Source organism: Cricetulus griseus, chromosome 4 (genome assembly GCF_003668045.3).
Source record: "Cricetulus griseus strain 17A/GY chromosome 4, alternate assembly CriGri-PICRH-1.0, whole genome shotgun sequence".
In the NCBI taxonomy this organism is placed as follows: Eukaryota; Metazoa; Chordata; class Mammalia; order Rodentia; family Cricetidae; genus Cricetulus; species Cricetulus griseus.
The window spans coordinates 102,945,251-102,970,730 of NC_048597.1; the positions used below are offsets into that span (position 1 = coordinate 102,945,251).

Genomic DNA, 25,480 nt, shown 5'->3' on the forward strand with positions numbered 1-25,480 from the left:
CCCAGCCACCTGGCCAACTGTCAGCCAGGGCTCCCCCCTCAGCCTGGAGTGGGACTGGTGCCTGGAGGGGGGGATCTCCCCCTGCCCCTGGGGAGGTTGCCAGCTTTCCATACTGAGCCCCCTATCCCTGCCCACAGATGTCCAGCAACCGTCCGGTGGAAATCGTGGAAGATCCCCGGGTGGTCGGAATCTGGACCAAAACCAAGGAGCTGGAGCTGTCGGTGCCCAAATTCAAGGTAGGACCCCTCCTCTCTGTCTTATGGTCCCTCCCCCCTTCCCCGAGTTCGAAAATAACGCCAGTCCTGACCAAGCCCAGCCGGATTCTGAGTTCCCGCCGTCCAGGGCTGGGAAGTTTTGGCGGGGAGGGGGAGAGTGGTGTCCCCTCCCGGCCACTGTAAACAAAATAACACTCGGAGAAACTGTAACGAGGACGCTGATACAGAGTCCTGCCGGGGCTCCGGGTCCCCACCTGGGTCCTGTGCACCCGGGGGCCTGGTTCAGGGACCCGCCCCCTTTCCCATCCCTTTGGCTTTAAAAGGGGCAACTTCCTAGACCAGGGGGTCGTCCCGGAACCTACAGCAAGGACAGGAGGCCAGAATATGGGGTGGGAAAAGAGAAACTGTTTCTTTTTCCCCTTTCCTTTAGAACCCAGAGGACTTCCAGGTTCCAAACGATTTAATCCTCTGCTTCCCAGGCCCGCCCGCATGCTTTTTTTTTCTTTTTCAAAAAAATTAAAAAAAAAAGTCACCCTTTATTGTTTTTAACCGCTGGGCAAGTGAGGAGTGTTGTGTTTTCTCTTTGGTTTTAATGTTTTCCAAACTCCCTTCCCCCCCGCGGCCCCTGCTAGATCGATGAGTTCTACGTGGGCCCTGTGCCTCCAAAGCAGGTGACATTTGCCAAGCTGAATGACAACATCCGTGAAAACTTCCTAAGGGACATGTGCAGAAAGTATGGGGAGGTGGAGGAGGTGGAGATTTTGTATAACCCGAAGACCAAGAAACACCTGGGCATTGCCAAGGTGGTCTTTGCCACGGTCAGGGGCGCCAAGGAGGCCGTCCAGCATTTACATAGCACTTCTGTCATGGGTAACATCATCCACGTGGAGCTGGACACCAAAGGTTAGTAGAGGCCTGGAGGCTGCCCATGGGGGAGGAGCTGGAAGGCCACCTGTCAGCCTGAACCCCTTCCTTTGAAATCTCCCTTCAGAGTTAGGAGAACCCTTCTATTGTCGCCTCTTCCTTGGGATACCCTCCCATCACCTTATTTATTTTTTGTCCCCTCCGGAGGGCAGTGTCACATGGAGCCAAATGTGTTGTCTGTTGCTAGGAGACAGGATATAATTTACCTAATGTGCCAGTCCTTGGCCACTGCACCCTTAGGGACCACCCAGAGGTTTCCCCACTTACGACACCCCCGTGGGCCCCTCTCTCTGAGCTCCAATGGCCTGGTTTAGGCAGTCCCTAGTGTTGCTGCCTGTGTTTGGGGAGAAGGAAGCATTTGTTTATTTGTAGGGGGCAGAGGAAGAACCATGTGCCTTTAAATTCATGAAAGTCATTCCTTAAAGGTCTAGAGTGCCATGCTTGACATCCCCCCAGCCCCTACCGAGCCCCTTCCCTGAACCAATCTGAGCTCTGTAGTGTTTCATTGATAATGTTCTGATAGCTAGCACTGATAGTGGATCTTGGGGGCGGGCTGCTCTGGGTGCTCAAGGGTTGACACTTGTCTTCCCTCCTCTCTCTTAAAGAGACCGCAGCACCTTGGTCTGCTCAGTTGGGCTGGGGAGCCACACCTCCTACCTTCAGGGTTGCTGACTTTCCCCCTCAGTCTGGGCTCAAGACTCAGGTAGAAAGGCCAGGCAAGACTCAGAGAGCATTCCCCCTAAGTTTGCCTCTGTCCTTTCTGAGAGAGTCCTACCCATCTGAAGGAAAGTTCAGGGCACTCTGGAACAAGGGAGTCCCTAGTCCCTGGGTCCCACTGTAAAGTCCAGAGTTTGGGGGTGGGGGTGGTGTAAGGGGAACCCTGCCTGAGAGGACTCAGGCCCAGCTTCAGGGGTGTTGTGAGCACTGTGCTTGTGAGTACCTGAGCACAGCAAAGGCAAGAGAGGAGAACATACTCTGTTTTGTTTTGCTTTTAACAATGGCTACATGTTGACTGCATCTCTGAAACAGACTGACCATGCTGGGTGTTGCAAAGGGTTGTGGTGGTTCTGAGTGAATTTGGCTAGCCCACCTGCAGAACTTTGGCCTAGTTATGTGTCATAAGCTTGTCATGTCTGTCCGATCTACAGCTCTCCTGCTCCTCTTTCCCTGGTTCCTCACTCTGTAGTAAAGTTCACGTGTGTGTGTGTGTGTGTGTGTGTGTGTGTGTGTGTGTGTGTGTGAGAGAGAGAGAGAGAGAGAGAGAGAGAGAGAGAGAGAGAGAGCGCTCCCCTTTCTGACAGTAAGCTGAGTCTAATTTCCCCCAAGACTGAAGCATGCCATCCCCTCCCCCATCACGTGCCCACATCTTAAAGAGCAGCTATGTCTTACCACAATTTCATTTCTGAAAAAAGAAAAGAAAAACAACCCTGAGATACTACCGCCTAAGTTTGAGATTGTATTTCAAGAAAGAACCCAGCAAAGTGTAAAGTGTAGCTCAAGGAATGTACCTCCTTTGCATATGTAAGCAGCTGCCTCTAAGGCTCTATAAATACCGGTGATCTGGGGCCTGGTTGATAAAAATCTCTGGTGGGTAGAGAGTTAGACTTAGGGCTCATAGGGACCATTTGGGCCCTGGGTAGTCCCCAGGCAGACATGGGTCCCTCTCGGGGCTTAAGCTAGTGAAAAGCACCATACAGTTGGTTCACAGTAATACATGGGTTTCACAAACTTTGCTATTCGTCTGGCCCTGGATGGTTAACAGTCACCTCAGTCACCTGACTTCCTGTGTGTCCTTGGTACAAGCTGTGCAATTCAGAGGTGAAAGAATTGTGGGGAGATGGGGGTAATAAATGTCTCCTTGGGAACCATGGTCCAGGTAATGAAAAGGACTTTGCACTGAGGATGGCATTTTGGGGTTTTGGAGGATCTCTACCCAACAGAGTGTTCACCTTAAAGCCTCAGAGTCAGAAAAATCAGAGTTTTGTCGCTTTGTTGGACAGATGAAAATCTTGGAGGTGCAAGAGAGGGTAGGAACCCAATCAGGGTTCATGCAGTGTCCCCAGGCTTGTGGTCTCGGGCACAAGGGATCCATGAAGATGCTAATAAACAAGTTGGAATCCCCATGGGCAAATCTCCTGCTGGAGCCTCCATGGATACCCTCTCCCCTGCCTGTTTCAGGGGAAACTCGAATGCGCTTCTATGAACTGTTGGTCACCGGCCGGTACACCCCCCAGACCCTCCCAGTGGGTGAGCTGGATGCTATTTCTCCAATTGTGAATGAGACACTGCAGGTAGGTTGATCACACTGTTGCTCCTCTGGCTCAGCACCTCTGGCTTTAGGGGCGGGGTCACACCTGCTTGTAGGTTCAGAGCTGGTCTAAAAGCCCTGCTACAGCATGTCTCCCTTGGGATTGGTCCTGCTCCCTGTAGCTTTCAGTCCACACGCAGTCCCTCCTCCCATTCTACCCTCCCTCTATGCTGGGATTCCCACAGACCTGGGGCTACTTTTCATGTGACTGTCACAACATTGCTGTGTTTGGGTCTTAGTGTCTGGTGTCTGGCTATCCCTGTACTCCGGTCCCCAGGAAGCAGAGTACAGAGCCTCTTCCAGAACAGACTGCCTCCGTCTCAGCCCCCGGCCTACCAAGACACTCACTTGGCCAATTCTACCCAATCACAGCTTTAACCTGCCCCATCCCCCTGCCTGCTAATCAGGAAGCACTTGTCCTATGTCATGCTGTTTAAAATCTCTAGAATTTCTAAGGGACAGTCCATCAAGCTCAAGACTGTAGCTCTTGGTCACATCTCTGTCTCAGTGCCCTTTAATGTCAAATAGCCTGAGGTGGGAAGGAAATGTCAGCCTTCACAAAGATGTCAGGGTCTTCTCTTTCTGCCTCCAGGATTAGGGAAAGTCCTCAGAGTATCCAGAGGGTACCTAGGGGTAGAGAAAAACCAAGAGCTTCCCGATGCTTGTACCTTTGGCTGGCTCCAAGCTCCCCAGCAGCCAGAGTTTTAATGAGAGACCACTGCGTTCCCATGCATAGAGTGTTCTCCTCCACTCCAGTGATTTTTTTCCTTTCTCTTTCTAGCTATCAGATGCTCTGAAGCGCCTCAAGGATGGCAGCCTGTCTGTGGGGTGTGGCTCTGGCTCCTCCTCTGTCACCCCTAACAGTGGTGGGACCCCCTTCTCCCAGGACACAGCTTATTCCAGCTGTCGTTTGGACACACCCAACTCCTACGGACAAGGCACCCCGCTCACACCTCGCCTGGGTACCCCTTTCTCCCAGGATTCCAGCTATTCCAGTCGTCAGCCCACACCCTCCTACCTCTTCAGCCAGGACCCTACAGCAACCTTCAAGGCTCGGCGGCATGAGAGCAAGTTCACTGATGCCTACAACCGCCGCCACGAGCATCATTATGTCCACAATTCTGCTGTGGCTGCAGTGGCTGGAGCCACAACTACCTTCCGGGGCTCCTCAGACCTTTCCTTTGGCAGCAGTGGAGGCAGCAGTGGCCCCCCCTTCAAGACCCAATCACAGGATTCGGCCACATTTGCCCACACTCCACCTCCTGCCCAAGCAGCCCCTGCTTCTGGATTCAAGTCCGCTTTCTCTCCGTATCAGACTCCAGCACCCCCATTCCCCCCACCTCCCGAGGAACCCACTGCCACAGCAGCCTTTGGGACCCGTGACAGCGGGGAGTTCCGGAGGGCACCCGCACCCCCACCCCTACCGCCTTCGGAACCTCCAGCCAAGGAGAAGCCGGGCACACCTCCTGGTCCCCCACCCCCTGACAACAACAGCATGGAGCTGGGCGGCAGGCCTACCTTCGGCTGGAGTCCTGAGCCCTGTGACAGCCCGGGCACACCCACTCTGGAGTCATCTCCCGCAGGGCCAGAGAAGCCCCATGACAGCCTGGACTCCCGCATTGAGATGCTGCTGAAAGAGCAGCGCACCAAGCTGCCCTTCCTGCGGGAGCAGGATTCAGACACTGAGCTCCAGATGGAGGGCAGCCCCATCTCCTCCTCCTCCTCCCAACTCTCTCCACTCACCCACTTTGGCACTAACTCTCAGCCTGGCTTCCGAGGCCCCTCACCGCCCTACTCACGCCCCTCCAGCACAGGTCTGGAGGACATCAGCCCAACACCACTGCCTGACTCTGATGAGGATGATGACTTGGGCCTGGGCCTGGGGCCTCGGCCCCCACCTGAGCCGGGCCCCCCAGACCCTATGGGTCTTCTAGGCCAGACAGCTGAGGCGGCTTTGGACCTGACAGGAGACAGGACCCCGACCTCAGAGAGGATGGATGAGGTACTGCTATATCTGTTCTATCTGGGATTGATTTTGTGTGTCTGTGACCCACTCCTCCAGGCTTGATACATTTCACTAAGACTGGAACCATGGGACTAGGTGACAGTTGTGCTGTCCTCACTGGAAGTGGAGTCCAGACTTCTCAACTTGGGCTGAGTTCTGATTCTGAGTTGGAGTGGAGTTTTCAGGCACCCGAGGGAGGATGGGCTGTGGTCATGGTTCCAGGTCATTTTCTCTGTTAGTGGTTTAAGAATGACCAGTCCTGTTGCTCAGGCATATTGGATGCTGGCCAGGGTGCTGTGTGGGGCTGGCCCAGCCAGCACTCCCAAGTGTTGTCTCTCGGAGCCTGGTGTACTGAAGAGATGAGAAAGCATGTCGGGGTGCAGTCGGCTCCCTCTCCCTCCCACCAGCTTTAGACATGTAGAGGGAAGGAGTTCAGGCTAGCTTTGGAAGGGGGGGCATAGCATAAATCAGGCAGATTTTTACCTGCCCCCTCCTCTCTTTAATCCATCCCATTGCTCAGACCTCCAGTCTCAGAAGTTTCAAAGCTAGGAAAGTGATGGTCTGGGTTTTCTGGGAGAGGAGAGTATGTCATCATCCTGGATCTCACTCAGTCCTCACCCTGGGTCAGGCCCCTGGCATCACTGGGCCCAGCAGGCATGGACAAGCTCAGATACAGCCCTATGCTCCTGTGGGCACAGAAGGAGGTTCTTTCTCCCTTCCCAGTCCTTCCATTAAGCCCCTCTGGCTGCCTGGAAAGAAACAGAGGAGAACTTTAGCTGTCGAGAGAGAAGATGGGGCCGCAGGTGGCTGAGGCTCCTGGGAGCCTGCAAGCAGTTCTGGGGAAGTGGTTTCTGGCTTCAAGGGTCAAGGCAGAGGGAGCTGGCAGGTGTACTAGAGCTAGCTAAGCTGTAGACCCTCCCCCATCCCTCCTAGGCAGCCTCGGTTTGGCGGGTGTTTATCGTGCCAGCCACCTGGTCCAGTGCTGAGAAGCTCAGAGTAGCTAGCTGGAGGGGCATGGGTCTCTGCCACATACTCACTCTCTCCCTAGGCATAAGAGGAAACTGAGGCTGGAGTCTGGGGCCTCCCCAGGACAGAGACCAGGAATGCCTCCACCACGTAGGGCCGTGCACCGGGCCGACCCTCGGGCGCCCTCTGCTGGCAGCCGGGAGAGCAGTACTTAGGTTCTGTATCTGGTAGTGTGTGGTGCCGGTGTTAGATAAAGAGCTCTGCCGGCCCACACAAGGCTGAGGTAGAGGCGAGGGAGCAGCAGCATGGAGGGGACCCGTGAGGAGGGAAGGGATAGGCAGAGGCTGGTGACTAAAAGCACAAAGTTTCAGTCTCAGAGCCTTAACTGCCTTGTCACATGGGCGGAGTGACCTAAAGGAAGGCATTTTCCCCCTCTAGTCTCAGTTTCATCATCTGTTGAGTGGGTCAATAAGAGTCCTGCCTCACCGTCTCCATGGAAACGTGGCGTTGCCTGGGAAGCCCAAGCGTCTTTCACCTAGACCCATAACTGCAAGACAGCTGGTTCCTACGCTGTGCCGGAGGGGGGTGGGCCCAGGCCAGAGCTTGCCTAGTGCTCCTGTGATTGGCTGACTGGGGCGGCCAGGGTTAACCCTCTGTGTGCTGCTGCACAGTGCTAAGTGCTGTCTAGAGCTGGTGTTAGGGCACCCTTTCTCTTTTTCTCTTCTTGCTCAGCTTGCCGGGCCCTCCCTCACATAGGTACCTGGGAGTGAGTGAGTGTGTGTGTGTATGTGTAGTGTGTGTACAGGGTTGAAGAGGCTAGATACTCTCAGCCAGTGTCCCCTCTGAGACCGTCCTCACCAGGTGGTGTGACCTCTGACCTCACAGTCAGTCAAGCCTTGTTTTTTTTGTTAATGTTGGTTGGTTTGTTTTCACCCTGGCTAGGAACTGAGCCCACACACAGAGTCTGGTGTGGGACCGGAGTTCCTCTTTCTCATCTTTCCTCCAGCTCCCAGCTCCACCTATACCCAAGGAGCTCAGTGCCTCTCTCCAGTTCCCAGCCTCTGACTCCAACATCCCAAAGACCCAGGCCTCAAAGTAGAGAGTTCTCCCCATCTTTTTTTTTTTTTTTTTTTTTTTTTTTTTTGCCCAAGTCTTTCTTGATGTCCCCCCTTTCCACCTCCTCATGTTCTAACGACAGCCCTTTGTGGGGCAGGTATCTGGCGCATGTGACCCAGCCCTGGTTCTCACTGTCAGTTGTGGCCCTCTCGTCAGCTTCCTCATCTGTCAAAGGGACCCACATGGAACCTCACTGTGCTAGGTTTCTGTGCAGTTAAGGAAGGAGACCATTTGTATCTGCAACTCTCAATCACTTGCCAGCCTTTTCTAAAAGCCCGGGAGCACTAAGTGAAGAGTGAAGAGAAAGATTGAAAAAGTTCTGTGGGAGTGTGCTTGCCCAGCTCTAGGGCCACAGAGCATTTACCTAGGGTGCTGAAGGGGCAGGCTTCAGTCCCTAGCCTTCAAAACAAACAAACAAAAAGCCCCTATGAGCCTTTAAGGCTGCATGCAACCTTCCACCACCCAGCCAGCACTCTCTCAGATGTTATGTTACCATTTGCACAATGCCCTGCTGGCCACAGCGAGGACCCCTGGCTGGTGGAGCCCAGGTTGGGGAGCTACTTCCTGTTTGAAATCCCAGCTGTGTCTTATTGGTCGCCTGGTCTCAGGGAAGTTACTTAAACCTTTCCTGTGCCCCAGTGTCTTCATTAGTAAACTTGGAGCTACCGAAGCTAGTTTGCAGAATTGTTGTAAGAAATACCTAGTGTATCTAAATTTTCCTGGTGCGTGGGAAATGCTATACCAGTGTTAACTCTTTCCTGTGTTCTCTCAGACTCTTCACCCTATGTCCCACGTGTTGCCCCTCCACCTGTCATCTTCCCCCACCTTTTCTCCATGATACACTGTCATGCCCCTTATGCTTCAGCTCCACCATTTACAAGTTCCGTCTCCTTACGAGGCGAGACTGGTGTCTGTCACTTTCATGTTCTCAACATCTAGATCAGTGCCTGGCACACAGGTGCCACCAAACAGATGTTTGTTGAATGAATGGCTGTTTTGACACCCCTGTACCAAAGGGGAAAGTATGATTTGGGGTGGTCAATGGGTTTGTGCACGCCTTTCCTGTAGCTGGGAATCTCCAGTACTGATCGATCCCAGGTCTCCAACTCCCTGGTGCTTGGAAAGCCCGTGTCTTACCCTCGCCGCTCTCTTCCAGGGCCAGCAGTCCTCAGGAGAGGACATGGAAATCTCAGATGACGAGATGCCCTCAGCCCCCATCACCAGTGCTGACTGCCCCAAGCCCATGGTGGTGGCCCCAGGGGCAGGGGCTGTGGCAGCCCCCAACGTGCTGGCTCCAAACCTGCCCCTGCCCCCGCCCCCCGGTTTCCCACTACCCCACCCCCCCCACCCCCACCTCAGCCCGGCTTTCCCATGCCCCCACCTTTGCCTCCTCCACCACCCCCACCCCCACCGTCCCACCCTGCTGTGACAGTGCCCCCGCCACCCTTGCCAGCACCGCCAGGTGTCCCACCCCCACCCATCCTGCCACCACTGCCACCCTTCCCACCAGGACTATTTCCTGTGATGCAGGTGGACATGAGCCACGTGCTGGGTGGCCAGTGGGGTGGCATGCCCATGTCCTTCCAAATGCAAACACAGATGCTAAGCCGGCTCATGACAGGCCAGGGCGCTTGCCCCTACCCCCCCTTCATGGCTGCTGCGGCTGCCGCTGCTTCAGCCGGACTGCAGTTTGTCAACTTGCCCCCCTACCGGAGTCCGTTTTCCCTGAGCAACAGTGGCCCAGGCCGTGGGCAGCACTGGCCACCCCTGCCCAAGTTTGACCCCTCCGTGCCACCACCAGGCTACGTACCACGTCAGGAGGACCCACACAAGGCCACCGTGGACGGGGTCCTGCTGGTAGTACTCAAGGAGCTCAAGGCTATCATGAAGCGTGATCTCAACCGCAAGATGGTGGAGGTCGTGGCCTTTCGGGCCTTTGACGAATGGTGGGACAAGAAGGAGCGGATGGCCAAGGTATGTGGGCAGGTGGGCAGGGAGCAGCCTAGAGTGAGGAGGTAGCAGCATGAGAGTCCTGTAAACAGTGCAGCTGACTGAGAAGCCTGGACCCATAGCCTCTGGCTGTGTGGGGCTCTTCCCAGTTAAATAGGAAAAGACAAAATGAAAGTACAAATCAAATGCAGTTCCTCGTTTGCCCATGCTGAGTTTCAGGAGCTCAGTGACTTCCTGTCCAGTGGCCACCAGCTCATGTGGCCCCACAGCCAAGGCCTCTGGGACCAGACTCACCTTCCCCCCTTCCCTTTCTCTTCTGAGGTCTTTGGCACAAAGTCTGACCTTGTGGAGACTTCCCCCCCTCTCCCCAAGACAGGGTTTCCCTGTGTAGCTTTGGAGCTTATCCTGGAACTCCCTCTGTAGACCAGGCTGGCCTCGAACTCACAGAGATCCGCCAGCCTCTGCCTCCCCGAATGCTGGGATTAAAGGCGTGCACCACTACTGCCTGGCCTTCCTTTTTTTTTTTTTTTTTTCCTTTAAATTTATTTTACATCTACTTTTCCTTTTTCCTTGAGGGCTTATCTATCTAGACCTGTAGAAATAAATAAACCCTAACTGTCTTATCTCTATTTCAGAGACAAAGTTTTCTTGAATTCTTTTTCCTTAAGAGGCAGAGTCTTAACCTATGGTCCAGGCTCAAGGATGCTTCTGCTTTTTCAGCCCTTTAGCTGCTATAACAGGCACTTGCCTGGCTTTAGTATTTTGAAATCCTCTCAGTTAGGCTGGGAATAGTAGCACACATCTTTAATTCCAGCACTGGGGAGGCAGAGGCAGGAGGATCTCTATGAGTTTAAGGCCAGCCAGGGTTACATAGTGAGACCATGTCTCAAAAAAAGCAAATAATAATAATAACAACAACAATAACAACAAGATAAATTTTAGCTGTAGTTCCCTTTGCTCCTTACACCAACTCCAGAGGTAAGCAGACTTGCCCTCCCTACAGTGCACTTTAGGGAACTCTTGTGACTAGGAACTTGTTCTTTTCTGTCTGGGTATGTGAGTCCTGTAGTTGCTGTTCTCATCCATATTATGTGGTAATAAACCAGAAAGAACCACCTGCCATACAATTCTTTATAGTTCACTTGAACCATGTTGGCCCCTGGGATGAGTAACAGTCACAGAAAGATAGCTAAAGCCATGTCATCAATAACTTAAAGTGTCCATGCCCTGAAGACAGTTCTTTTGTCCAATTCTTACACCATCCTTTGAAGCCAGTGTTTCAGAGCCTGGAGTGGCCACCTCTGGACAAACAATGAAGGAACATCTCTGCAGGCGTGTTCTGTATTTTTGCTTTCTGTTGTTTCTGAGACAAGGTTTCACTATGTTGCCCTGATTGTCTGGGACTTGTTTTGTAGCCCAGGTTAGCCTCCAGCTCAGCTCCACCCGCCTCTGCCCCTTGAGTTCCTCCTTTAAAGGTGTGCAATATTTCATCTGGCCTTCACTGAGTATTGTAGAGAGGCTTGCTTTTTTATCAGAGCTGAATCTGGCTTAGGTTTAAATAAAGTACTTATTGAAGTCAGGTGACACATACCTTTAATCCTAACACTCAGGAGGCAGAGGAAGGTGGCCCTCTGTAGTCAGCCTGGGCTACATAGAGAGACCCTGTCACAAAAAAAAAAACAAACCATAACAACCAAAGCAAACAAAACACACCAGAGTCTCTAACCCAGGCTAACTTCAAATTCCCTATGGAACAGAGAATGATTTGTTTGTTTGTTTGTTTGTTTGTTTGTTTGATTTTTCGATTTTTCAAGACAGGGTTTCTCAGTGTAATAGCCCTGACTGTCCTTTAACTGGATCTACAGACCAGGCTGGCCTTGAACTCATCAGAGATCAGCCTGGTATCTCTGGGATTAAAGGCGTACGCTACCACTGACCAACCAGAGAATGATTTTGAGTTTAGAATTTTTCTGCTTCCACCTCTGGGTGTTGATTACAAGTGTGCCCCACCACACCCAGTTTAACAGATGTGAAAATGGAGCCCAAGACAGATGAGAAGTACCCTGTAATTGCAGCGTGTGGGATGTGTGGTGAGGAATATCAGGAGTTTAAGGCCAGCCTTAGCTACACAGCTCCTTGCTATCCTGTAGAACAACAGAAGCAGCGGTTAGAGAGATGTCTCAAAAGTTAAAAGCACTGGCTGCTCTTGTAGAGAGTTTCGCTCTCAGCACCTACATAGTGGGCCAGTCCCAGGGGATCCAACTCCCTCCTCTGGCCTTCATGGGCACCAGACATATATGTAGACAAAGCATCCAAACCCATAAAATAAAAATAAACTTTTTTAAAAAAAGGTTTATTTATTATATATACAATGTTCTGCCTGCATGTAGGCCTGCAGGTCAGAGAGGGCACAGATCTCATACGAATGGTTGTGAACCGCCATGTGGTTGCTGGGAATTGAACTCAGGACCTCTGGAACAGCAGGCTGTGCTCTTAACCCCTGAGCCATCTCTCTCAAGCCCCCAAAATAAACAAACTTTCAAAAAAGGTTATATAACAAATTCAAAAGATCAGTAACTTGGGTCTGGTTTTGTGTTTTCTGTTTATTTTACTTTATTTTGAGGTAGGGTCTCATGTAAGCCAGGTTGGCTTTAAAACTTGGTATGAAGCTAAACCAGTGTTCCCATCTCCCAAGTGGTAAGGGTTGCAAGCGAGTGCTCCTTTGTTGTTGTTGTCACCATTGCTACTTGTTGGTTGGCGCTATTTTATGTGTATGGGTGCTTTGCCTGAATGCATGTAAGTGAAGCAAGTGCCTGTCTGATGTCCACAGAAGATGCATCGGATGCCCTGGAACTAGAATTAGAGATGGTTGTTAGCCGCACATGGATGCTGGGAATGGAGCCCAGATCCTCTGCAAGGGTAGCCATTGCTCTTAACAAACCATTGAGCCATCTCTCCAGACCCCTTCCCTCCCTTTTTTTTTCTTTTTGAGACAGGGTTTCTCTGTGGCTTTGGAGGCTGTCCTGGAACTAACTCTTTTAGGGCAGACTGGTCCAGAATTCACAGAATCTGCCTCCTGAGTGCTGGGATTAAAGGCGTGCACCACCACTACCCAGCCCCTCCCTCCATTTTAAAAAAGCACTAGCTCAAGAACTGAAATTGGTTCCAATTAATTTCTGAACTCCTCTAATGTTCCATCCTTCTCTTACCAGTATTTCAAGTCAATTGCTTAAACACAGTGGATTGTTTGTAACATTGTAATGTACTAGAACCACCCAGCACAGGGAACTAAGACATTGTCAAGTTCCATTGAGTGCAGACGGCGGTCCATGTGATAGTGGTACAGACATGTCCTTACAGCACACAGCTATCATTCCCACATGTGGAGACTACTACTCTAAGAGCTGCAGCTGTTAAGTAGTGTGTTACTAGTGAGTGTTACTAGTGAGTCCACGATGGGGGTGGGGGGCAGTGCAAGGCTCTGGGACCCCAGGTAGGGAGTGCAGTGAAAGGTTCCAGGCACTGTGCTGGCCTGCCTCTGATACCTGTCAGAATCCACTCAGGCAGTACCCGGGTCAGCCCAGGGTTCCATGGGAACTAAGTCTGCAGGTAGGTGCAAAGGACCCTTTAACAGACAGACCCCTGCCCATTTACGCTCTCTCTACTCTTCTCTCTGCTCTGCTCTGCTCTTCTCTTCTCCCACCTACTCTCTCTCTGCCGGTGACCGGCCATGGCAGGCAGCCATTAACCATGTTCCTCTTCTCTCTTAGTCTCCCTACTCTGCTGGGCCTATAATAAACTAGTTAATATGTCTCATCTTGCGCCCTCCTCTTTTTCTTTATATCTAATTTAAACAAAAACCTAACCTGCAGTATGGCCAGGTGTGGGGGAAGAAAGTGTATACCATGACCTGAGACTGCCTGCAGGAGGTGGCAGCGGTGCCCTTAATTGTGATTACTCTTTCCTTCTCTCTCACCCTAGGCCTCACTCACTCCTGTGAAGTCTGGTGAACACAAGGATGAGGACAGGCCAAAGCCCAAAGACCGAATTGCCTCATGTCTGCTGGAGTCGTGGGGCAAGGGTGAAGGCCTGGGTTACGAGGGCCTGGGCCTTGGCATTGGACTGCGTGGTGCCATTCGTCTGCCCTCCTTCAAAGTCAAGAGGAAGGAGCCACCAGATACAGCCTCCTCTGGTGACCAGAAGCGACTTCGGCCATCAACGTCTGTGGATGAGGAAGATGAAGGTTTGTGCTCTCGGCTGCAGGCTGGCTGTTTGTTCCCTTTCTTCCCCTCTCGGCATCTCAGCTCTGACTCCTACTATTCCCACAGAGTCGGAACGGGAGCGTGACCGGGACATGACCGATACCCCATGTGAACTGGCCAAGCGGGACCCCAAAAGCGTGGGTGTGCGGCGCCGGCCAGCACGGCCACTGGAGCTGGACAGTGGCGGGGAAGAGGATGAGAAAGAGTCCTTGTCCGTGTCCTCATCTTCATCAGCATCCTCATCCTCAGGATCGTCCTCCACCTCACCCTCATCCTCAGCCTCAGACAAGGAGGAGGAGGAGGAGGAGGAACGAGAAAGCACTGAGGAGGAAGGGGAGGAAGCAGAGGAGGATGAAGAGGAGGAGGAGGAGGGCCCCAGGAGTCACATATCCTCACCCTCATCCTCATCCACTTCTGATAAGGTGTGGATCAGGGAGGCTGCCGGGTGCTGGGTGGGAAGATGTGGACCTTAGCTCATCTGTGTCCCTCTGACCCTGTACCCCAGGATGATGATGACGACAGTGACGACCAGATCGATTCTGATAATGATGATCAAGACATAGCCCTGTCAGAGGCAAGTGAGAAGGACAATGGAGACTCCGAGGAAGGTGAGCAGGGAGGTGGCAGCCTGTCCCGGCCCCAAGCCTGTCCTCTGAGGACAGAGGTGGAGGATCAGTCCACTGATGCTCTGGGACCATTACCTTAGAGCACATATCTCATGTATCGGGATCCCAGCTACATCAAATAGCAGAATGGACCAGTCCATAGACCCAGAACTTAGATCAGAGGGTTCCTAAGGCTGGGGGAAGGAAGAAAGCAGGTGCTGCTGAAGTGGGTGGTGACTGCTCAATGGAATTGGGAACTAAGTGGAGATGGTGGTCGCCACACTGGAACAAACATACTGAATGGTGCTAGGATTGTTCACTTCAAAATGAAGACTCCTGTGTTAATTCACCATGCACTTTTTATACTGAGGACTAGTTTCCTCCCCTTCAGTATCTGAGGGCATCCTGTTCAAGGCTTTGGGGGAAATATCTGGCACATGGGGCAAGGGCACCAGGGAGTATGAAATAACCCTCCCAACCCATGTCCCTCATCCAGAGGAAACAGAGAGCATTGCCGCCTCAAAGGCCACGCCTGAGTCGTCATCGTCCAGTGAAAGTTCTGGGTCTTCTGAATTTGAATCCAGTTCCGAGTCATCATCCTCATCTTCATCCTCTGAGGATGAAGAGGAAATGACTGTACCTGGGGAGGAAGAGGAGGAGGAAGAGGAGGAAGAGGAAAAGGAAGAGACTGCAATGGCTACAGCAATGGTAGCAGCAATGACCCACGAGAGCATGCCTCCAGGAGGAGGCCAGGACTTTGAGCAGGAGAGGGTAGAAGTATCTCTGGGCCCAGGAGCCCCCATGGGGGAGTCCTTGGGCACAGAAGAGGAAGTGGACACTGGGGGTGAGGATGAAGTCCCTGAGATGCCTACTCCTGTGCTGGAGGAACCTCCCTTGGCCATGGGTGCTCAAGAGCGAGAAGAGAGCACAAAGCCCCCAGAAGAGCCAATCGAAAACACAGAAGAGGACATGCTGCTCTCTCCAGAGCTCCCTGCCAGAGAGACAGAGGCCCAGTCCCCATCCCCCCCTGAACACGGTCCAGGTAACCTTGCAGCCTCTTGGGCAGGAGTTGGGTGGGACATGGGGTGAAAAGCTGGGTAGTGTCTTTGCCACTGGAACCAGCCCAGGACCTCTGGTAGGACCCCGGCAGAATATGCTGGGTCACTGCTGGGCTCATAATTCCATAACAAGATTCTCATTAGGCCTTTAATCCCATCACTTAGGAGGTAGAAGCAGGCAGATCTCTGTGAGTTCAAGACCAGCCTTGCCTATAGAGGGCGTTCCAGGACATCCGGAGACCTTGTCTTGACTCCCCCCGAAAAACAACAAAAAGATTCCCCAAGGGTTATTCCTCAGTCCATGTGTACCCGAGGTGCCCCAAACACACACACAGTGGGGACCCATGGTGGGTTTAGTTAGCAGATGAGTCCAGCACCTGTGGGTGCCAGGTCAGGCAAGGGGACACTAGGTTCTGCACTCTCCTTGACAGAGTACAGCAAAGCATGTGAAAGGCTCATTGTTGGGGCCTTGGTATGGGAGTGCCGGCGTTGGCAGAGGTAGTCTCTCTGCACTTGAACTGCCAGACAGACACGATGCTCCTATTACTTGATTATAATTCAACATTTCAATATATTTAACTTAGCCGCACATGGTTAGTATGTACCTTTATGAAATCCAGGAGAGCAAACTGTAGCTTTTGCTTAATACATGTCGTTTTATTGAGAACAGACCACAAGTTGTTGGATAGTAAGTCAATATGAAGGTTCTTCTGGTCCCTGGTACTGTTTTAGGCATTGTCAATACAACAGCAGATCAAATGGACAAAGATATCTGTCCTCATGAAGCATATATTCTAGGTCAGAGTGATAGGGTTATGAATGCCAGGAGAATCTATGGAAACTGACAAATATGGCAAAGGTGAGACTTGAATTTTTTTTTCCACCATGGAGTGGGGTTTCTCAGGCCATAGGAACAAGGTAGAGTCAAGTTTTCTGCAATGCTGGGGTCTATGCAAGCATTCTACCACTAAACTGCACTCTAGCCACAAGAACATAGTTCCGAAGACATGGAGAAAACTAGATTTGTTCCTCCTGGCATTTAAGAAGCCCCTTCCAAGCAGGGTGGTGGTGGCGCACACCTTTAATCCCAGCACTTGGGGTGGGGGGGTACAGGCAGGCGGAGCTCTGTGAGTTTGAGACCAGCCTGGTCTGCAGAGATAGTTCCAGGACAGCTAAGGCTGAAACCCTGACACGGGGCTGGTTCCCGAGATGCCTTGTTTGACTGTGTAGTGTCTGTATGTTACATGCATAGTAGGACGATAAGAATGTAAGGCTCCAAGCGATGTTTTGACTCACATGACGGTGTCCTGGTTTTTGCTTTCCTTTCCGCAGAGGGAGATCTGGACGTGGAGCCCGAGCCACCTCTGATGCTCTCCTTGCCTTTGCAGCCACCATTGCCACCCCCTCTGTTGCTCCGTCCACCCAGCCCACCACCTGAACCAGAAACCCTAGAGCCCCCCAAACCTCCTGTTCCCCTGGAGCCTCCCCCCGAGGATCAGCCTCCACGTACTCCAGGTCTCTGTGGCAGTCTGGCCAAGTCACAGAGCACAGAGACAGTGCCAGCCACCCCAGGTGGGGAGCCCCCCCTGTCAGGGGGCAGCAGTGGCCTGTCACTGAGCTCCCCACAGGTGCCTGGCAGCCCCTTCTCCTATCCATCCCCATCCCCTGGCTTGAGCAGTGGGGGCCTTCCGCGGACACCTGGCCGGGACTTCAGCTTCACACCCACTTTCCCTGAGCCCAGTGGACCCTTGCTTCTACCTGTCTGTCCCCTCCCTGCTGGTCGACGAGACGAGCGCTCAGGCCCCCTGGCCTCCCCAGTGCTCCTGGAGACCGGCCTGCCCCTCCCACTGCCCCTGCCTCTGCCCCTGCCTCTGGCATTGCCTGTCCCTGTCCTAAGGGCCCCACCTCGGCCACCTACCCAGCTGCCTCCCCTGCTGCCTGCTTCCCTAGCTCCATGCCCACCACCCATCAAGAGGAAGCCAGGCCGGCCCCGGCGATCCCCACCATCTATGTTGTCCTTGGATGGACCTTTGGTCCGGCCGCCACCAGGGCCTGCCCTGGGGAGGGACATTCTGCTCTTATCGGGCCAGCCACAGGCCCCCATCTTCCCCAGTGCACACGACCCTCGGGCCGTGACTTTGGACTTCCGGAACACAGGGATCCCAGCTCCCCCACCGCCCCTCCCACCCCAGCCCCTCCACCTCCACCTCCACCTCCTGTTGAACCCACCAAGCTGCCCTTCAAGGAGCTGGACAACCAGTGGCCCTCTGAGGCCATTCCCCCAGGACCTCGCCGAGATGAGGTCACTGAAGACTACATGGACCTGGCCAAAGTGCGAGGACCATGGCGACGGCCACCTAAGAAGCGCCATGAAGACCTGGTGGCCTCATCAGCCTCACCCGAGCCCTCACCACCCCAGCCTCTCTTCCGGCCCCGCTCAGAGTTTGAGGAGATGACCATCTTGTATGACATCTGGAATGGTGGCATTGACGAGGAAGACATCCGTTTCCTGTGTGTCACCTATGAGCGCCTGTTGCAGCAGGACAATGGCATGGACTGGCTGAATGACACACTCTGGGTCTACCATCCCTATATCCTGCCAGATTTGGGGTCCATGTTCTTCAGAAGCAGAAGTCCCTCTAGGCATATTCACCCTGTCTATAGCAATCACAGTACCAGGGAGGCAATAGTACAGGCATTGCCACTTAGCAGGTAGTGGTTATGCTAGACCTGTCTCACTCTCAGAGGTAGTGGTCTCAGGTCCAAACATAGGATGAGGGTTGTAGAACTTACCAATAGAGGAGACTGACATAGGCTCCCCTCAGCCTTTCTCTGCCTGGCTTGAATTGAATCCCAGGTGGCTCAGTAAAACACAGGGTAGTTAGTCATCTCGTTTTTTCACAGGACGAAACTGAGGCTCAGAGAGGCTAATTGACCTGCCCAAAGTCACGCAGCTACCAAGTGTCAGGGCTGAGGTTTGAAGACAAAGCTGGCTCTAGAATCTAGCTCTTTGCTATAGGATCCTGAAGCCAGTTTATTATCATTATAAGAATAGCACAAAGCGTTGGTGGTGCACCCCTTTAACCCAGCACTCGGGAGGCAGAGGCAGCATGATCTCTGTGAGTTCGAGGCCAGCCTGGTCTCCAGAGTAAGTGCCAGGATAGGCTCCAAAGCCTCACAGAGAAACCCTGTCTCGAAACCCCCCCCCCAAAAAAAAAGGCACTATCTTGATCCCCATTGTCCACACTAATTTAGTCATTTGCTGTCTCAGGAGCTCTGCCAGAGTACTCTGAGTATAATTAACTACTCATAGATGCATCATTACCCTTATTTCCAGGTAGAAAGCAGTAATAAACGTGCCCAGTGTCGTGCACCTAGGGACAGCATCAGTGGAGTTAGCCGAGGCAGCATTGAAGCAAGTGGTGGACCAGGGCATCATTACCCCTAGAGGTGGTTCTGAGGCTGGGGAAACTGGGCAGAGAGACCGGGAGGGGGACTTCTAAGAATGTCCATATAGCCCTTGACCCACACCCACCCACCAGCCTCTCATCAGCGAAGAAAAAGAAACGAGATGATGGCATCCGAGAGCACGTGACAGGCTGTGCCCGAAGTGAGGGCTTCTATACCATCGACAAGAAAGACAAGCTGAGATACCTCAACAGCAGTCGTGCAAGCACTGATGAGCCCCCTATGGACACCCAGGTACTGTGAGTGGGGCCTGTATGAGCCTGGGCTCAGAGTAAGGTAGGAACATTCCCAGAAGGAGGTTCTGGGCCAGGGCTGAGACACCATCACCCTTCATCCCACGGCTGGGCTGTGGGAGGTAAAAGCCGGGCATGGGGAGGTAGAGGCTCACCGGTTCTAGGATTGTCTAGGCTACATAGATAGACTCTGTCTCAAAATTAAAAAAGCCAAAAACCTCCCTGGGCAGTAGTGGTACACACTTTGAATCCCAGCACTGAGGAGGCAGAGGCAGGTGGATCTCTGTGAATTCAAGGCCAGCCTGGTCTACAAGAGCTACTTCCAAGACAGCTAGGGCTACACAGAGAAACCCTGTCTCAAAAATCCAAAAACCAAAACACCAGAACCTCTTTTTATATTGTGGGTAGTGGAGAGCCCCAAATGTTTTTAGCCTTAGACATAAATGCATTTCCAAAAAGTTGGCTTTTTCCTCCCTCTCTATTCCGTACATAGCTATCGAGCACCTCTTAAGTGCTAATCATTGTTCAGGGGCTGCATCAGTGAACAAAACAAAGATTTTTTTTTCCCCCCTCATGGTGTGGGATGAACTTTCAATCGAACATATATAGTCATGAGTAGATGCCATGGATATGAGGGAGGTTAGCAAGTCCGAGGGTCATGTTGGATCTGAGGGTGGAGGCCACATAGACTGTCAGAAGAGACCACTGAGAAGAGTTCTGTGAGGCAGGGATGGGCTCAGTTGTGACAGAAAAAATATTTCAAGACTCTGATAGGGTCTGGTGGTGGCAGCCCCACATGCCTTTAATCCCAGTACTCGGGAGGCAAGAAGCAGGCGATCTCTGTGATGAGTTCCAGGCCAGCCTGGTCTACAGAGTGAGTTCTAGGACAGCCTCCACAGCCACAGAAAAACCATTGAAGTGTTGGAAAGTCAGAGAAGGTCAAAGCCAGGATGTGTGGGGACAGAGCTGGGGAGGACGAGACAGGGCCAAATCCGTTCCTTTCTGATTTGTCATCCCGTCGTGCCAGCAGGGTATGAGCATCCCGGCACAGCCCCACGCCTCCACTCGAGCAGGCTCAGAGCGGCGTTCTGAGCAACGGCGCCTGCTGTCCTCCTTCACTGGCAGCTGTGACAGTGACCTGCTCAAATTCAACCAGCTCAAGGTGAGGCTAGACCTCCTCTGGGACAGCCAGGTCAGCAGAGGGACCTGAAGGAGTACTCACCCCTCTTGTCCTTCCCTCCCCTAGTTCCGGAAGAAAAAGCTCAAATTCTGTAAGAGTCACATCCATGACTGGGGCCTGTTTGCTATGGAGCCCATTGCTGCTGACGAGATGGTCATTGAGTATGTGGGCCAGAACATCCGCCAAGTAGGTGCTGCCCAGGGGACTGGTGAGCAGTGGCGGGGGAATGGAGTAGGTCCAGACTTACGGTTTTCTGCGGCCAGGTGATTGCGGACATGCGGGAGAAACGGTATGAGGACGAAGGCATCGGCAGCAGCTATATGTTCAGGGTAGACCATGACACCATCATCGACGCCACCAAGTGCGGCAACTTTGCACGCTTCATTAACCACAGCTGCAATGTAAGTGCTCAGGGAAGGGCTGAGATGACCCCACCTCTGTGCCAGGCTCCTAGGCATGATAGTCATGATGTTCAGTCTCCTTTCCAGGCTCCAGGAGACCAGAGGTCACAGGGAGGGGATCAGAGACCTATACAAGGAGCTTTTCTCCTGACCTCCGTTGTTGTTTCCATACAATGGGTATAGTGGGTATTGTGGAGTCACAGGAAACACCGAAGTGCTCAAGAGGTGGGCCGAGGGACAGGTGTGGTGGCTCACACCTTTAAACCCAGCACTTGGGAGTCAGAGGCAGGCGGATCTCCGTGAGTTTGAGGCAAGCCTGGTCTTCGGATCGAGTGCCAGGAGAGGTTCCAAAGCTACGCAGAGAAACCCTATCTCGAAAAAACAAAACAAACAAAGTTGTGGTGTAATCCCAGTGCTGGGGAGGTAGAGACAGGAGAATTCCTGGAGCTCATTGGTCAGCCAGCATAGCTAATTTGGTGAGCTCCAGACTAGTGGGAGACTACTGCAGCTGCCCAGGTGAGTGACAGGGATTAATCATGCCTGGTGGCTTCAGAAGTAGGAACATAATGGGTGGGAGCCAGACCCAGCATTTATTGATGGAGGGCGGGCTTGGGGAGAGGTTTGTAAATAGTTTTGGCTTCAGGCCCCCAGTGGACGTGATGACCTCTGTAGTAGTAACTATCTTATTGTCCAAACAAAAGCAGCCACAAGTGATACACAAATGAGAAAGGCGGCCAATAGACTGCCAATAGAACTTTCTTAACTAAAGTAGGTGACTAGGGCCTGTAGTTTATAGACTTCTTGTCTAGGGCTCAGAAATGATGCCTGCCTACAAGTACAGATTTAGGCGTCTCCTGCAGTACATCTGATGGGAAATAACTGTGGTGGTTTTACTTGTTTGTTTCACTACCATGTATGTATGTGTATGAGCCGCATGTGTTTCTGGTACCCAGAGAGGCCAGAAGAGGGCGCCAGATCCCTTGTAACTGGATGGTTGTGAGCCGCCATGGGCGGTGCACAGAATCGATTGTAGGTCCTATGCAGGAGTAGTAAGTGTTCTTAACCACTAAGCCATCTCTGTAGCCCCTCACCACCATTTTTATTTAATATCAGGCATAGGAGGCACTAACTGGAGAGCTGAGTCTGGAGCAGGTGACGATGAGTCAGGCTCAGCTGGGTTTGGGGTAACTGCATGGTGAGGACAGGGTAGGGTTGTGACCCCTGGCTTACCACATCACCACCTCCACTGCAGCCCAACTGCTACGCCAAGGTGATCACAGTGGAGTCGCAGAAGAAGATTGTCATCTACTCGAAGCAGCACATCAACGTCAACGAGGAGATCACATACGACTACAAGTTCCCTATCGAAGATGTCAAGATCCCCTGCCTCTGTGGCTCCGAGAACTGCCGGGGGACCCTCAACTAGTCCCCGGGTGCCAAAGGCCAAGGATGTCAGCCGTAGCCTGGGAGGACCCTCGCCCTGGGCCAGGCTCCGCCTCCCACCCATTTCAGGTGCTGTCCCTTTCCCTCAGCAGCCACGCTAGGGCCTGGCGCCCCCCCCCACCCCCACCCCAACACTACCCCAGGACCCACCCGCAGCCCCAGCCCCGCAGCGGGAAAGGGCTTCTCTGTCTCAGCCGTGTCTTTCCGTTGTAAAGATGCTCTTTGCAGGCTTTCTACCCTCCTCTGTATCTAGCTCTTCACCCCCATCCCCGTCTACTCTCTGGCTGTCTTCGGCCTCAGCCTTTTTCCGTGAATGCTGCTCTGTTGTGTTGTCTTCTCTTTATTTTTATTTTTTTCTTCTTCTTCTTTGTCCTAAGAAAAGACATTTTAACCATTGAAAATGTGAAGGCAGAAGCAGAGGAGGAGCCCTGTGGGGGCCTGGAGGCCTCAGTGAAACTGTGTCTGGGCACAGGGGCCAGGCTGACTCCGGGCCAGGTGCGGCAGGAGGAGGGGCTCCAGCAGTGTCAACCTCAGAACACTACATACCGGAAAGGCCCCTCTCTGCCTGTGGATGCAGTGAGCAGACCCCACGGTGTCTCCTGGCCTGTTCCCCAGTCTGTCCCTTCCCCTATGGTTGAGGGTGTCCCTTCCCTGAGGTAGACCCTGGGGGAGCCAAGCTGGTCCCGGACAGGAACTTCCTCTCTGGGTGCTCCCAGCTGCCCTACCACCCCCAAATCCTTGGGTTCAATGTTTACTTTCTCATTCGGATGCCAGCAATGATGGAGCCTTCCAAGGTGTCCCCAGTGAGGTGGGGACACTGGGAAGGGGTGTCTCCACTCTCTGCTGCCTTGGCTTTGCCTGGGTGTAGGGGGTGCCAGGGCCCTCAGGGCCCCCCAGCCCTGCCATTACGGGTTGTCTGACCGTACGCATGTGACATTTTTTGTTGTTGATAAGCTTTGCCCCTTCACCCTAACCCATACCGATGTCACCCTGCTCACGGCCCCCACCTGCGAGGCCAGAGTGTATTTATTTCCATAGTGAGCAGGGTTTTTTTTTTTTTTTTCTCCCAGAGAAAGTACAATAGTCTTGGAAGTGATTTGAAAACTCCAATCTAAGTCTTAGGTAGCTCCGACCCCCACCCCAGCCTCCATCCCCACCCTCTTCAGGATTGATTTCCATGAATTTGTTTTCTTGTGTATAAAATCAAAACAAAGGGAAGAAATGATTTTTTTTTTTTTTTTTTTTTTTTTTGGGAGTTCAGAACCAATTCCTGTAGATAGACTGCCATAATGGACTTTTTCTCGGAAACCTTGTTTCTTGTAGAAACGTGGGAAGACCCCCCCCCCCTTATTTCTTTGTACTTCACCCAAAAAAAGCAAACCAACCACCACCAACAAAACAAAAAATGACACAAACAGCAAGTCCCCCGTTCCCCCGGAAAGCAGAGCAGGCATGTAAATACTTCTGGACCGTGACTGTTGGGACCCGGAGTCCTCACCAAGATGAAAGTGCTCCGGGTGGGGCTGACCTCACCCGTGGACCAGGGCGGAGCCTCTGGTATCTCAGCTTGTGTCAAGCTTCTTATATGTAAATTCTGTACAAAGAATTGTTATTCTCTCTCTCTCTCTCTCTTTCTCTCTCTCTTTGTCGTTGGTGGTTTTGTTGTGGGTTTTTTTTTTTTTTTAATTCTTCACAGGCCCTCTGTGTTTGAGACTGTGCCCACAGGTCTGAAGGTCAAGACCTTCAGTGGCATTAAGACACAGGAGGTGCCTGGGCACAGCGTCGACCTTCTCTTCCATTTACAATTCTCCGCATAATTGCGAAAATGAGAAAAATATTTATTTTTCACAAGAGGAAATGTGTAGTGTGTAGAGATGGCTAATTTGAGTTACTGGTGCAGCCACCCCCCACCCCAACTAGGGGTGTTTTTTTTTTTATCTTTCCTACTTAACATCCACCACAAAAGGGTAAGGATGAAGATGCCCAGAAGCCAAGGAAGAGCTGCCTGGTCCCTGGCCCTGCCTCGGCGAGCCGCATCATGGGACCTGTGTACACTAACCTTGGCTGACTTTGATGGGTGAGGTGTTGAGGCTGCTCCCTTCCCCAAACCCCTGGCTCACTCCCAGGAATGGTTTGCAATAACCCTGATATGTGGGCCCATTTTTCTTTGAAAGCTTTTGTTATTGTTGAATAGATCTCTGCTTTTGAAGGGTCAGGGGTTTCTAATTTTTTTCCCTTTTTTTTTTTTTTAACCCCCTTCTCGCTGCCCCTACAAAGAAGAGAACCAATAAATCTTAGGGTTGTCTGTGAGTGTAGACTCTGTCATCTGTACGTAACTTGTTTTTGAAGAGAAGTGTTTCCGTTGTGGGTGTGTCTTGCTGTAAATATTTGTTCATATTTTTGTGAATTCAATACTATGTACCATTGTATTATAGTAACTTTTATAAAGCAAACCATAAATATACTGACTTTTCTTACAGATACGCCGTCTCTCTTGCTATCCCCTCTCCCACTTCTCCTTGTTGAAAGGGCACCCTATTCATAAGGAGGGTGGGTTGAGCAGGCCCAGGAACTCGGAGGGTGTGGTGGGTTTGTTTGCATTTGAGATTGTTTTACTCTTTAGCCCAGGCTGGCCTAGAATTTATAGCTGTCCTCTAGCCTCAGGCTACTGAGATGTTGGGGTTGTAATTGGGAGCCACTAGCCCAGGCTGTCTATATTTATTTGAACTTAATTTAAGGCTTGGGGATAGTGGTCAGCTCTCAATTCTGAGGCTCTCCTTGGGTTCTGAACCAGGTCCACCTCTGGTCAAGCTAGACTCCCATTTGGTTGGTTTTTATTTTTTAAAGAGGATTTTTTCCCCTAGTCATTTTTAAGACCTTAGGTATCTAGAGTTGCTAATGATCTATAATTAAGCAAAAATCAGTGCCATAGACCTCTCATCCCAGTTACTCCAGAGGCTGAGGCAGGAGTTCACAAGTTCAAGGCCTGGGCTATCGAGTGAGCTCAGGTACAGCCTAGGCAATTTACTAAGAACGTGCCTCAAGATAAACAGTATGAAAAGGGTCTGGGAGGTTGTTAAGAAGGCTTTGCTGCCAAGTCTGATGATTTAACCTTGATTCCCCAGAACCCACATGGTGGGAGGAGAGAACTGATTGCTGCAAACTGTCCTCTGACTGCCACATGTATGCTGTGGCCTCTTGTGGTGGCTGGGGAAAGGGGGTGAGTCATCTCCCAGGTCTTTCTGAGAAGGAAAGACTCAAACCCTGAATAAGGCTGGGTGTAGTGGCAACACTCAGTAATCCCAGCATTTGGGATACAGCCAGAGGGATGGCCAAGAGTTACAGG

General features: G+C 52.1%; 1 protein-coding gene and 1 long non-coding RNA gene across 2 annotated transcripts in view; one reads left to right on the forward strand and one right to left on the reverse strand.

Moving 5' to 3' along the window:
- Window positions 1–24,615, forward strand: part of Setd1b (SET domain containing 1B, histone lysine methyltransferase) — a 25,457-nt gene extending 842 nt beyond the window's left edge. The window contains 17 exon segments of the mRNA XM_027414005.2: window positions 138–236; window positions 848–1,118; window positions 3,318–3,430; window positions 4,229–5,449; window positions 8,691–8,862; window positions 8,865–9,508; window positions 13,466–13,727; window positions 13,813–14,168; window positions 14,252–14,354; window positions 14,848–15,393; window positions 16,742–17,599; window positions 17,602–18,000; window positions 18,945–19,111; window positions 20,141–20,272; window positions 20,357–20,476; window positions 20,554–20,691; window positions 21,944–24,615. Of these exon segments, the coding sequence (XP_027269806.1) occupies window positions 138–236; window positions 848–1,118; window positions 3,318–3,430; window positions 4,229–5,449; window positions 8,691–8,862; window positions 8,865–9,508; window positions 13,466–13,727; window positions 13,813–14,168; window positions 14,252–14,354; window positions 14,848–15,393; window positions 16,742–17,599; window positions 17,602–18,000; window positions 18,945–19,111; window positions 20,141–20,272; window positions 20,357–20,476; window positions 20,554–20,691; window positions 21,944–22,117 (5,775 nt within the window). The 3' untranslated portion in view covers window positions 22,118–24,615.
- Window positions 3,935–6,822, reverse strand: LOC118238658. Its single transcript, XR_004769519.1, has 5 exons — window positions 6,490–6,822; window positions 5,936–6,201; window positions 5,571–5,803; window positions 4,966–5,107; window positions 3,935–4,074 (listed from the first exon to the last, which is right to left on the reverse strand). It is a non-coding gene; the product is annotated as an uncharacterized LOC118238658 (long non-coding RNA).
- Window positions 24,616–25,480: the final 865 nt, after the last annotated feature.